Genomic DNA, 14,613 nt, shown 5'->3' on the forward strand with positions numbered 1-14,613 from the left:
AAGCAAAACCTTTTAACAAAGGGTTTAGCTTCACTATATAAATATGGGAAAGCTAGTGTTAAATGTGGAAATAGTAAGTAAACAATATCCAATTAAATGTAATTTAAACGTAAAGGGTGCTGAGATCATTAGCAGTTAATGGAATAACATATAGACCAGTAGTCCAAAAGGAAAGCTAAATCAATTTGCATAATTTCCCTAGAAATGAGGGGAGTAGAACACGAAACAACAACAATTACACCATATGTGCACGCACACACTCAGCTTCCTCTTAAGCATTTCTCCTCTGTTCCTATACTCCCCCTCTAGTTTTTACTCAGTCAGCCCTTACACACACACACACACACACACACACACACACACACACACACACACACACACACACACACACACACACACACACACACACACACACACACACACACACACACACACACACTTACCTGAATGAATTGACCCAAAATAGGTCTGGCCCTAAAAAAACAGCTTCCACTAAACCACAGCATTATTGATTACACAATGCCAGACTTGTTTACTATTTGAGCAATAAGGCCGGAGAGTGTGTGGTATATTGGCCGTTTGTATTTTGGGTCCTGAATGCTAAATGGCTGAAAAAGTATTTCAGACGTGTGTATATCAGACAATATACAACAGTTTTGATGCAAAAAATACTTGTGTTCTATTTATATTGGTAACCAGTTTATAATAGCAATAAGGCACCTCCGGGGTTTGTAATATTTGTCCTGTATACCATGACTAAGGGCTGTTCTTAGGCTCGACACAAAGCAGAGCTGCAAGAAGCTCTCACATTTCTCCATGTTTCTCCAAATGTATCATTTTCAAGTTTCACCTCCAGCTTAGCATTGTTCTATTTCTCCAAAGGTATCATTTAGAAGCTGCTCCAAACATCACATTTCAAAGTTAGGGTTAGGGGTTAAGGTTTGGATAGGGTTAAACTTTTAAAAAGCTTCTCCGGTACTTTCATATACTTTTTAGCCAGTAGTTAGTAGCACTCATAAGCCAAAATTGGTCCCCGAAAATTGCGTACTACATCACGTATGCGCAGATAAGTTCACCACGTCATTGCTCTCTTGATCTGCTGTGTCCACTGAGCTGTTGGGCCCGCCCTGCAACTTAATTGGATAACACTGGGCAGGTCTCTTCTAGTTATCACTCAAATGCGAGAGGCTGAAGCTCACTGGCTAGAACTCAAATTGCTAGGAGGCTGGCCCACATGGGGGGAAATGTAGAGAAAATGGCACGGCACAGCACAGCTTCAAACTGGGGATTTCATGGCTAATTGCGATAGAACAGTAATTCTGCTCATAGATTATGCATGTCTGAACTACACATGGACACATCCAGGCCAAAGGGGGAGGTTTAAAAAAAATACATTTTTAGTCGCTAAAATACCAGAGCATGTCTTTAAGTTTAGGCATTACTTCAAGACAGTGGTGTAAAGTACTTAAGTAAAAATACTTTAAAGTATTATTATGTCGTTTTTTGGAGAATCTGTACTTTACTATTTATATTTTTGAAAATTTTTACTTTAACTTCACTACAAAATATTGTACTTTTTACTCCATACATTTTCCCTGACAACCAAAAGTACTAGTTACATTTTGAATGCTTAGCAGAACAGGAAAATAGTCAAATTTTCCCTCTGGCCTGGCGTACTCACTCAACACACATGCATCTTTTGTAAATAATGTCTGAGTGCTGGAGTGTGCCCCAGGCAATACATACATTTGAAAAACAAGAAAATGGTGCTGTCTGCTTTGCTTAATATAAGGAATTTTAAACGATTTTTACTTTTGATTCTTAAGTATATTTTACTTTTACTTTTAGCTGACTTTCACTTTTACTTGAGTAACTTTATATTAAGGTATCTATACTCAAGTATGAACATTTGATACTTTTTCCACCACTGATTCCAGAATGGTTAAGGTTTGGGATAGGGTAATAAAAAGCTGGTTTTGAAGGCATTTCCCAACTTCCTCATGACATGGATAGACATCCAATTTCGAGGTCACTCTTCAGCTATTTTCCTGGTTATATTCAAGCAATAATGCATGACAAGGTGTGGTATATATGGCCAATATACCACGGCTAAGGGCTGTTCCCATGCGCAACACAACACGCGGCCATATACCACAAACCCCAGAGGTGCCTTATTGCTACAATAAACTGGTTACCAATGTAATTAGGGCAGTAACAAGAAATGTTTTGTTATACCCTTGGTATACGGTCTGATATACCACAGCTTTCAGCCAAACAGCATTCAGGGCTCGAACTACCCAGTGAACAGTCCATAGCCGTGGTATATTGGCCATATACCACACCCCATCGGGCGTTATTGATTAAATATACCACACCCCCTCAGGCACTACAGCTTAATTATAAACCGGGTAGTTTGGGTCCGGGATGCTGATTGCCGTGGTATATCAGACATTATAAATTGGGTGGGTCGAGCCCTGAATGCTGATTAGCTGACATCCGTATACCACGGGTAGGAAAAAACATTTATTTTTACTGCTCTAATTACGTTGGTAACCAGTTTATAATAGCAATAAGGCACCTCGGATTTTTGATATATGGCCAATATACCCCGACGAAGCGCTGTATCCAGGCACTATTGGCCATATACCACACCTCATCTGGCCTTATTGCTTAAATATCACACGTACTCAGCACCTCTCTCCCTGCCCTCCAGTAAACAGAGTACTGTGATACAGCACTGAGACCAGAAATCAAACCTGCTATTTCACATGCCCTATGCCACAAAGCTACATACACTTGTGCAAACAGTAACACACAAAGACGAATACACAGATACAAGCACTGCAATACCTGAACACAAAAATAAGTAACACATGCATAGACAGAATTGTATGCATGTCTCATACAGTCCCCTTCAGTGGCTCTCGGTGTCATTTAAGATGTGGGACAATGATTTTTACCATTTTAATGAGCATGACCTTCATTCTATTACAGCATATTGGATGACTGTCATTCATATTCCATTCACCCAGCTCAATGTAACATCGATAGGTTTAGCCTACTACATGATACTCAATACAAGACACATTCAATACAGCCTTGCACACTCTTGCCTGCATCTAGCTGATCTAGGGTATAATCATTAGTCCAACAATTGCAAATGAGTTTCCATTGGACAAATTCAAGCATGTTCATCCCTTTTAAGAAACGTTTTTCAACTAAATCGGCAGAATGAATACACCCTTGATAACACGCAAACACACTTCACTTTAATAGCAGCCACATACAAACAGCATAATTTGATCACTGTATAATTCTTTCTCGCATCAGCATGCTCTCCTCCTCTCCTCTCACCTTTTCTTTTCACTTGTGGACTTCAGTGCACAACACATCAGCTGTCTGTGACCAGGCAAAAAAAAAGTACCATGTCAAACATTTATATCACAACCACTACACACAGCCTACATTGTCACCATATTAATGTCATAGTCAACAGAGCTACTAGAACTAACACGTTAGTAAACCCGCTACAACCATGCAGTACAGTGTACAGTCAGCAGCAAACAGTTTAGCAGTTACATCAGCGGGCCCCAGTGGCAATAAATAAAACAAATGTTAGCTTGACTTTGAAGAGTTTCATTGTTGGATAGTCATAGCCAGTTAGCTAACATTGTATCCCCCTCTGTTTTAGCTGGGTGTTTAAGCAGGCTAAACTGGCTCGCTAGCTAAGTAAGTGAAAGTGAAATGAAATACAACTAAATATAGCTCTCTCTCTCTTGCTTTTTCCTTAATTTTTTTACGCAGAGGACGACAGAAACTAGCTGTCCTCCGGCTACACCATGGTGCTACCCTAAAGAGTGCTGTTGAGGCTAATGTAAGACCTTCATTGCAAAACAGTGTGTTTTACCTAAAAATTCTAACTTTAATGTTTCACTCTTTATTTTTATGAAATTCACTGAGGAGGATGGTCCTCCCCTTCCTCCACTGGTTCCCCTGCTTTTTTCATATTTTGGCCATGGAAGAACCACTTTCTGTACATACACATAACTACTGTAACACACATGTTTCTTGCATGTCTGAAACCTAAATAGAACCAAGCTAACTGCATGGAGCATACAGATAGAACTGTGATGCGTGCTCCATGTCAGTGACCCTGAAGGAGTATGGAAACCCTGTTAAGCTGAGGACTGGATGGATGTCATATCACCACTCACAAGATCTGACACATCGGCCTCACCCCTCAGTGCTCTTACTGCTCCCGGAGAAAAAACACATTTGGAGTGAGTGGCACACACACGGCTCCACAGAGGAGGAAGGGGAGGACCATCCTCCTCAGTGAATTTCATATAAATATTAAAACACTTGAAAAGTTATCATTTTTTAGATGAATCTATATACACATCACTAAATAATTTATTAAAACACACACAAAAAACACCCTCCAACCTATCAGAGTTCTTGCAGCATGAACTGACATATTGTCCACCCAATCAAAGGATCAGCAAATGAATCTAGTACTGAACGCATAAGCTGCAGCTAGCTAGCACGGCAGTACATCAAATGTGGTGTAGTTGACTCAAAGAGAGAGAAAGACAATAGTTGAAAGGTTTTGAACAAATTAATTTATTCAAAAATGGAGACAGAGAGCGAGAGATATTTTGTCATTTTCACTTTCACATACTTAGCTAGCAAATGCAGCTAGCTAGTTTAGCCTACTCAAACACCCAGCTTAAACAGAGGGATGCTATGGTAGCTAGCACTGAAGTCCACAAGTCAAGGGAAAAAGTGATCGAAGGAGAGTTCTTAGATGCGAGAGGGAATTAACGAGCAAAGTGATCATGCTGCTTGTATGTGGCTGCTATGAAAGTGAACTGGGTTTGCATGTGATGGGACCCACGTTATCCCAAAAGGTGTAGTTTTGAATCATCTGTCCATAGAACATTCTTCCAAGAGTCTTGATGATCATCCAGGTGCCTCTTTTGCAAACTTGAGTCACATTTTTGGAAAACATGGGTCACATTATGCCTGGTGAAAACACAAACTGAACCTCATACCAACGGTCAAGCATGGTGTTGGCAGTGTGATAGTTTGGGAATACTTTGCTGCCTCGGTCTAGACGGCTTTCCTTAATAGAAGGAACCATGAATTCTGCTCTGTATCAGAGAATTCTACAGGAGAATAACAGGCCATCCGTTTGTGAGCTGAAGCTGAAGCGCAACTGGGTCATGCAGAAAAACAATGATCAAAAACACACAATCAAGTCTACGTGAAAATGGCTAAAAAGCAGCAAATTTGACGTTTTGGGATGGCCTAATCAAAGTCCAGACTTAATCCCAATTGAGATGTTGTGGCAGGACTTGAAACGAGCAGTTCATGCTTGGAAACCCACAAATGACACTAAGTTACAGCAGTTCTTCATGGGAGAGTCATCCAAAATTCGTCCACAGCGACTTGATAGACTGATCAACAACTACAAGAAGGGTTTGGTTGGAGTCATTGCAGCTAAAGGTAGCACACCAGTTATTGAGTGCAAGTGTAACAGTTTTGCTTCTGTCTCTCTCCTCGCCCCTACCTGGGCTCGAACCAGGGACCCTCTGCAAGCATCGACAACAGTCACCCTCGAAGCATCATTACCTATCGCTCCACAAAAGCCGCAGTCCTTGCAGAGCAAGGGAAACAACTACTTCCGAGTCTCAGAGCCAGTGACGTCACCGATTGAAACGAGTCTCAGAGCCAGTGACGTCACCGATTGAAACGAGTCTCAGAGCCAGTGACGTCACCGATTGAAACGAGTCTCAGAGCCAGTGACGTCACCGATTGAAACGAGTCTCAGAGCTAGTGACGTCACCGATTGAAACGCTATTAGCGCGCACCCAGCTAACCTTTTCACACCGGTTACACAAGGGGTCAATTACTTTTTCACACAGGGGCATTGGGTGTTGCTTAACTTTGTTTATAAAATGAATGAAATAAGTATGTAATTGTTGTGTTACTTGTTCATTCAGGTTCCCTTTATCTAATATTAGGTTTTGATTGAAGACCTGATAACATTTATTATCAAAAATATGCGAAAGTAGAGAAAATTAGAATGAAGGAAAATAATAATAATCATGACACTGTATTCATTCCACTTATTCTGTTGAAAAACGTTTCTTAATAAACAAATACAAATGCAACACAACAGGGATAAACATACCTGAATTTCTCCAATAGAAACCCTAGTTTGCAACTGTTGGACTAAGGATTACACTCTAGGTCAGCTAGATGCAGGCAAGAGTGTGCAAGGCAGTATTGACACTGTCACTGTCTGCCACCTTGATTACTCACATTTTTCTCTAAACCTGTGCACCTACGTTGTAAACTTTCATTCATAGGCTAGGTTGTAGCAACCTCATGATGGGTACAGGGAAAATTCTAGTATCATGTAGTAACCTAAACCTATCGATGTTACATTGAGCTGGGTGAACGGAACATGAATGACAGTCATTGAATATGCTGTAATAGAAATAAGGTCATGCTCATTAAAAAAAAGTATTGTCCCCCTCATCTTAAACAGCACCGACCCCCACTGTGTCACTCACACACACACACACACACGGGTGGGTGGGTGGGTGGGCATGCACGGACGCACATGCACACACACACACCTGACTGAATCCTTTGCATAAAAAGTGCAGTCAACTGTGGTATTTTGGATGCAGTAATTGCAGAATACTGCAGATGAACTGCAGTAATACTGCACTGTAACTGCAGTTCACTGCATAATCACTGCAGTAATTAGTTTGTAATGTGGAGTGTTTAAACAGTGTGTTTAGAGCAGTCAGGCCTAATTTTGGTCCATCCCTTACAAAAACAAGATTGCAGCATACTGCAGTTATAATGCATTATAACTGCATTCTTGTTTTGTAAGGGATGGACACAAATTAGGCCTGGCTGCTCTAAACGCACTGTTTAAACACTCCACATTACAAAGAAACATGCTCACTGCGCTTAGAGAGAGATGTCTGCTCTCCTACCTTTTAAACCAGCGACGTCTCTGAACCTCCCCCTTTGCGGTGCGAGCATTGCCAGCCCAGGGCAGTAAACGTGCGCGAAGTCCATGAGCATCACATGGTGACGCGCAGGGCATTCCCCGGACAATACAACCGACTGGGCACAGACTAAGTACAACATCTAGTTTTGATTTACATTTCGTTGAGTTTTCAACTAACGTGAATTCAAGAAAAACATGCACATGTCATTGGATTTAGGTTAAAAGTTGGGTGAAAAAAATACGAAATTCCCTTATTTGAAGTCCAATCAGTTTTCCACGTTGATTCAACTACATCACATAGAATGTTTTTGTTGAAATGACATGGAAACAGTTTTTGCCCAGTGGGAAGCTCGTGATCAGTGGAGAAAGGGCTGCACAGAGTAGTTGACTAGCCTAAACGGCTGTATAGAAAGACAATTTGGTCCAGTGGCGTTACCGGATACCGAGCAGAGGGACTTGGAGAAGCTCGTGCCCATCTTCTGTCGAACGGCGGTTAAATTAGACTAATGTGCGTCCTTACAGAAATTGATGTGTGATATAGACTACACTGTTTCGTTTGACATGAGGAAAGTAGGCAAGTTCACGTGTAGCTTATCTCGGTTAAAATACAGCACAAAGGGTCATAATAATAATAATATCATAATTGTACATTTTAAATAAAACAAATATGAGTATTGTGATTTCGGTTCTGTGTGTTATACTTTTTGCAACAGATTGCTTCTAATTTCGTTGGAGCTCAGTAGCTTATTTAGATGGCCAATCGTTGCAGAACCTGAAAAGTAGTTTAAATATAGCCTAATCCACAAACATAGGATATCTAAACTATTAAAATTACGTTCATTTGTTTAACTTTGAGCTAGCTTATAGGCTAATTAGAAAATTGTCATTGCATTTTTCCTGATTTTTTTTTTCTTCATTTAGGCCTATATATGTATATGTGTGTATATATATATATATATATATATACGATTCTTGAATTGCTCGGTTATAGCTAAAACATCCGCTGGTGTTTAACTGGATATTCTCAAAATTAGAACATCTGTAATTTAATTGAACATGTGAGATATTCGTTCCCTAAAGGCAATCCAGGTCTTTACTATTGCAAACAGGCGAGCGCTTCAGGCGAGAGGTGTTTAATTTGCACAATTATTTTCGAAATAATTAATAGGCCTATAAAAAAAATGCTATTTATTTTCTTATAAGGCTACTGTAGATGTTTTAACCTTTTGTGTGTATTGAGTAAACATTTATATTTTCGGCGGAGCCTAACTGTTCAATGCTTGAAGGCACATTTAAACGAAAGACATGGGGAAGGATGAACAGATTTTGGACAGAATTTTTTATTAAACATTTTGAAAACAAGATTCTCAACAACATTCCATTTTGAAACATGTCTTTGTTTTGACTTATTCACACTTGGGACATTTAAACGTTTCTCGAATAAATATATAGAAATCATATATAGCCTAAAGATATAGCGTTCACATACTAGTCGGATCTAGGAAACTCGGAAGTCGGATATTTCAGAGTTTCCTAGTTCCGACTTTCACGGGAACGCGGCATCGACAGCACCGTGCAGAATATACTTCACCATCTTGCCATGATGCTGGTGTTTAGGCCTGTTTCAGGTTGGATTTCTAAAAATTCTAAATAATTTTAGCACCAAAAACACAGGATAAATCTCTGAGGCCAATGACACATCTCTCCGCTTTATTTTCTGATTGAGTGATGAATGAATTGATTGATAATCAATCAATAATAACTTTTCACTAAAATAGGACATATTTTTGTAAAATGTTTAAGATCAGACAAAGTACCAAAATAAGTTATTTCGTTAAGTTAAGACGATTTGCATTTGCACCACAATGAAGTTCACTTAAAATCTATGCAATTATCCAAGATAATTAATTATCTTCTTCTGTGCAGCATATTGGGAGATAAAAAAAACAACACCTCTATTCCACTTAATTATGATTCGACTTGCAAACACCTCTCATAATTATCCTTGTCGTGTCAACCTGGCTGTATTCCTACACAGGTCGCTATCAGCCTTGCACAAACAACTGGCATTGACAAAGTGGTTCAGAACTTCTGCACAATATTGCACATCATATATCTAGGCAGCAGGTAACACACGATCCAGGGATTTCTTGATGACAGTAAGGATTTTTTTCGTTAGTCTAAGTCGGCACCATACCCTCAGCTCAAAATATTCTAATTTGAATGCCAAAAAACAAGCATCCTCTGTAGCCATCTCTCTACACATCAGATCAGACAGAAGATATATTGAGCTATAAGACACCGTACTGCGGACTTAATTAATTAGTATTCACAAGCCGCCAGATCACTTCTATTATTATTATTATTATTATACAATTTTTAAAAATCCATGAATTAAGAGTTTAGTTAAGTTGGTGCATAGAGTTTTAGCAGCGAATGCCATCCTTATATTTGTAGCTATTATGTAAATCACCTCCCATCGAATTTCTATATCCACCTTATTACCATAACTATCAATACGCCATAACAACAAAATGTTACCCCAAAATGTTTCTTATCTTAGTGCAGTTAGGCTTCTCGTTTACATCATATGGGCCTACATGTCCAGTAGAAGTAAGAGGATATCATAGACTATTTGCATGCTGTAACATTGTATTAAGACGTTCTGAATCATCATCGAGCAACAAAAGCTTTGAAAAGTAAGGTAACTAAATAACACAAAAACTGTTCTCTACACATATGTACACTTGGGAATAAATAAAGTCTAATATCTGGCCCAGTTGATCATTTATTTTTGTTTAGTTTTTGTTTTGTTTTAAAACAATAGAAAAATCGATTGAAAATATCGGTTAAGACGCGTCCTTGGCCTTAATCTAGGAAGAGAAGGAGGAGAGAGGAGGAGAGGAAAGTACCAAGACAGGAGGAAAGAACCATGGGCCATGCTTTCGTGTTAGATGACTGGAGGTTTGGGTTACCGTACCATACATGTCCTGCATGCAGGGTTGCTAAAATGGATGGAACTAGACTTGCAATATTCAAATGTTCCCTTTCCGTTAACGGGGATGGAAGGCTATATCAGGGAGTCCCCTCCATCATCACAGTCCGGTACATCAACGGGGCTTGCAGGATCTGCAAAGGTGTATTGCTTTTTCCGTGGTTGGATCACTTTGATTTCAATTCAGTCCCAATGATAAAATAAATACCGGGTTCTCTTCCTTGAGTCCCACCAGCTTCAAGATGCTCAAGGCTCTCTTTTAAGACGCCATATAAAGAATCAAAACAAACAAGTAGGGATTTATTGTCTGAGAAAAACAGGGATTTCAGTTTGGTTTTTTTCTGTTCAGTAGGTCTACTTTGCCAAGTTTGATTCGCAAGACTCCAAATGTTAATCGGGGTTTCTCTGAGATCTTTTGCATCATAAAATAAGAATCAGTCTATTGATTTGACAGTTTGTGATCCCATGTCGAGATCAAGAGGTCTTGGTGTATTGAAGTTCATTCAAAGAGCATCTTTAAGACTTATCGAACAATTATATCTGCGCACATAAAATAGGCTACTTAGCCTATGTGCGCACCTACTTTGCTTGTTTCTTTAATTATGAAGCATTATGCTATGTTGTAAAGGAACAACTGTAAACAAAAAATGCAAAAAGAAAAATATAAATAATATATTTAAAATGAAATTAAAATGTAAATACGTTTAAGAAGGGGGCAAATGTCATGTCACGAATAAGTCTCTTACATGAAGAATTCCGTGGAGGCCAGTTTCCCGTGGTTTCCGTTGGAGGGGTCTCTGTTGTTGTTACCCGGCCCGCAACCGTTGTAGCTTCGGCTCGCCAGCTTGTCGTACTTCTCCTTGTAGAGGTCCCGCTCTTTGGCCAAGCGCGCAACTTCCTGCTTCAGCTGTTCCACCTGGCTCAGGAGCGTGCACTTCTCGCTCTCCAGCATGTGCCTCTGCTGCACGCGCTTGTAGCGGCAGGACTGCGCGTAACCTCGGTTTTTGAGCGTGCGTCTCTTCTGCTTTAGGCGGATCACCTCCTCTTTGCTGAACCCCCTCAGTTGCCGGTTGAGCTCGCGCACTGTCATGCTGACCAGCTGCTCGTCCGAGAAGCGGTCCTCGAGGCGGTGTCCGTGGTGGTGGTGGTGATGGTGGGCCTGGTGATGGTGACCGGCCGAGGTCGCGGATAGATCCTCCCCTACATACTGCTGGCCGCGGAAGCCCTCGTAGCCCTGGTGGTGGTGATGGTGGTGATGGGCGTTGCCGATGAGCGCCTCCACCGCATCCTCGGGGGTCAGGTTGAGGGCTTCGGGGTTGATGTGGTGCTGGTAGCTGGGGATCCAGTACAGGTCCTCCAACTGAGGCTTACCGCCAACGCTCTGGGTGTTGCTGCTGCCGCTGTTGTTGCTGTTGACGCCGTTGGCCAGGTTTTGGCTCGACTGGCCACCGGGGCTGGGGGCGCAGAAACTGGGCGAGGAAGGCACGGAGGAGCAGGGCGTGCTAATCGGGGTGGAGGAGAGGGATCCCGGGGGGAGGCGGTGGCAGTAACGGTCAGCCTCTGGAGGTTCCTTCTTTACTTCGAACTTCATTAGGTCGAAGTCGTTTACGTACTCGATGGCCAGTGGGCTATTGGGCAGCTCTGCGCTCATGGCGAGGTCGGTGGCCATGTCAGTCCATGCGACGACTCCCGCCCTCACAGCCAAACCAACACCGGGCAGGACACTGGGCAGCCCTCGCGGATGCAGATTGCTTCTTCGATTCGAAGAGGACGTCTGTGTGCCCGGTGCGTGGAGTTGTAAGGTTGTATAGATGAGGGGGTACTTCGTATTAAACTGCTAGTCCTTAAAACAACTACTATGTATAGCGGCGCCGGTGTTAATATATGTATGCACGCAAATTAACTTGTACACCTGCCAGTTCTCCTCTGCCAATTTTCTTGTTGACAATTTATCCCAGGTCAAATTCACTTTTTAATACCACGGCCCAGGGCTGGCTGAAACTCGAGCCCCCTGGTGAAATTTGGAGACACCAACCGGTCCTGTACTCCCTCCACCTCTGTACCGACTCGCGCCTTCTGATTTACTGTCCTTCAGTCAGTGGTTGTGAAGGAAAGCAGCACAGGGGATGGTTTTATTTTCTCATCTCCTGTTCTGGAGTTGTTGCTCTCTTGTTGTCTGTTTAAAAAAAGGTATATATTTTCCTGTATCCTTCTTCTTCGCCTCGACTGACGCAAGGACAGCGAGTCCAGGCTCTCTGCAGGAGGAGAGCAGGAAGGCTCGCGATGCTCGCGACTGAAGTTACTGCAGCATGCAGCATGTGTTACATATGACCAGAATAAAACTTTCCACACAAGACACGAGCATGACTGCTCGGAAAAAAGTCACTGTGCACTAGACACGCGCGCGTAAAAGATGCGTATAAAAAATAATAATAATAAAAAAGCTCCCACTTTCTGCATCTGCTGGAGTCCACAATGGAATGGTTCGGAGAAAAACAGTTCTCAAGAGTTCTTTACAAGCAAAAAAATAGGTATGTATATTAAAAATAGATATTCCTTAAGCGGTGGTGGGACACAGGACTAACTGGTGCCGTTTCTGAATGGTCAGTCCAGATTTATCAGTTTGCTGTGTACTCACGAATGCGCCGGTCCCCACGGTTTTCCCTTTCACTCTGGGAACGTTGCGTCCTGTGTGTGAGAGTGTGTGTATATGTGTGTGTGAGCTGATGAATTCCTTTCACAGTTGGCTCTCTCTATCCGGCAGATGGCCGTGACTTTCGGCTCTGCAGTGCAGCGCAACATCGCAGTGTCACTGAGACGCTGGGAAAGGCAATTTGCACTTTTAAAGACGCCACGCGCCCGACCCTCCCACCTCGTATGTGACGGACCAATGGGAGAAGATGACAGCGGTGGATTTGCATTATCCTATAGCAACATCTCGCGCTGGGACCAGCCGGCAGCTGTCGGAACGCAGAACTCATGCTCGGGGAACAGGTTCATCTCCCCCCTCTAGCGACGAGATCGTGCTACTGCACGGAGAGGAGAGAGGCAGGCACATGTCTGGTTAAGTTTGAGGTGCTTGGCCATTCCGTAAAGCCCCTATGGGAGCACTGGTAGCATGGGAGTCCCGTTAACGCTCTCATAAAAAAATCATACAACAAAAAGTTGTCTCAGGTTTCACTTCAAAACTGAATGAAACACCTAATGAAAAGCGTATCGAAAAAAAGCATGAGATAATATTGGGATGAAGTGGGATGTTAAAGTTGGAGAGGTGTGATTATACGCTTCTTATTTGATGTATATTATACCACATACAAGGACACATGTCCTATGCAGCTGTGGTCTGAAAGAACGTGCTTCCCCATCGTGCGCGGAACGCGCAATGTACGCCCCTCATCATGGAGACATACGTCTTCATCTGGAGAGGCACCCGGGCTAAAGAAAATCAAAGCAGAAGGTTGAGCAGAACGTCGATACCAGTGATATGCGTCTCAAGGGAGGGTAGGATGAATACTGAGATTCTGCCCACTTGTGTCTTTTCTCTGCAAATTGGGTCGAGGGGCAATTAAAGCACAATGGAAGAATAGTACTTTGTCATATTACACTGAACAAAAAATACAAACGCCACATGTAAAGTGTTGCTCCCATTTTTCATGAGCTAAAATAAAATACCCCAGAATTGTTTCATATGCACAAAAAGCTTATTTCTCTTAAATTGTCTTAAATTGTGTGCACAAATGTATTTACATCCCTGTTAGTGAGCGTTCCTCCTTAGTCAAAAGAATCCATTCACCTGACAGGTGTGGCAAATCAAAAAGCTGATTACACAGGTGCAACTTGTGCTTGGGACAATTAAAAGGATGCTCTAAAATGTGCAATTTTGTCACACAACACAATGCCCGATGTCACAAGTTGAGGGAGTGTGCAATTGGCATGCTGACTGCAGGAATGTCCACTAGAGCTGTTGCCAGAGAATGTAATGTTCATTTCTCTACCATAAGCTACCTCCAATGTAATTTTAGAGAATTTAGCGGTATGTCCAACCGGCCTTACAACCGCAGACCACGTGTATGGTGTCGTGTGGGTGAGTGGTTTGCTGATGTAAACGTGAACAGGGTGCTCCATGGTGGCAGTGGGGTTATGGTATGGGCAGGCATAAACTACGGACAAAGAACTCAATTGCATTTTTTTTCGATGGCAATTTAAATGCCGAGCAACCGTGACGAGATCCTGAGGCCCATTGTCGTGCTGTTCATCCGACACCATAACCCCTTGTTTCAGCATGATAATTGTGGCAAATGGTGGCCACACCAGATAATCTTTTCCGATCCATGCCGCTACCTTTTTTTCTAAAAAGGTATTTGTGACCAACAGATGCATATCTGTATTCCCAGTCATGTGAAATCCATAGATTAGAGCCTACGGAATGTATTTAAATGGACAGATTTCCATATAGTAAAATGTTTGAAAATGTTGCATGTTGCATTTCTATTTTTGTTTAGTATAAATTAAAGGAATACATTTTTCATAGCCATTTAGGCCCTGCAGAGAGAGACTGGTGTGGTCTAGTGATAAGATGAAAAAT

The 14,613-nt window shown here is 41.9% G+C and overlaps 1 protein-coding gene across 1 annotated transcript; it reads right to left on the reverse strand.

The window, feature by feature from the left end:
• Positions 1–8,355: 8,355 nt before the first annotated feature.
• On the reverse strand, positions 8,356–12,836 carry LOC109898104 (transcription factor MafAa-like). Its single transcript, XM_020492903.2, has one exon. The coding sequence runs from the start codon at positions 11,695–11,697 to the stop codon at positions 10,771–10,773; it is 927 nt and encodes a 308-aa protein (XP_020348492.1). The 5' UTR covers positions 11,698–12,836; the 3' UTR covers positions 8,356–10,770.
• Between the last annotated feature and the right edge of the window lie 1,777 nt (positions 12,837–14,613).

The sequence above is a fragment of the Oncorhynchus kisutch genome, linkage group LG10 (assembly GCF_002021735.2).
Source record: "Oncorhynchus kisutch isolate 150728-3 linkage group LG10, Okis_V2, whole genome shotgun sequence".
In the NCBI taxonomy this organism is placed as follows: Eukaryota; Metazoa; Chordata; class Actinopteri; order Salmoniformes; family Salmonidae; genus Oncorhynchus; species Oncorhynchus kisutch.

Coding starts and splice junctions, on each gene's coding strand:
- LOC109898104 (XM_020492903.2), bottom strand. CDS start 11,697: ATGGCCACCGACCTCGCCATGAGCGCAGAGCTGCCCAATAGCCCACTG.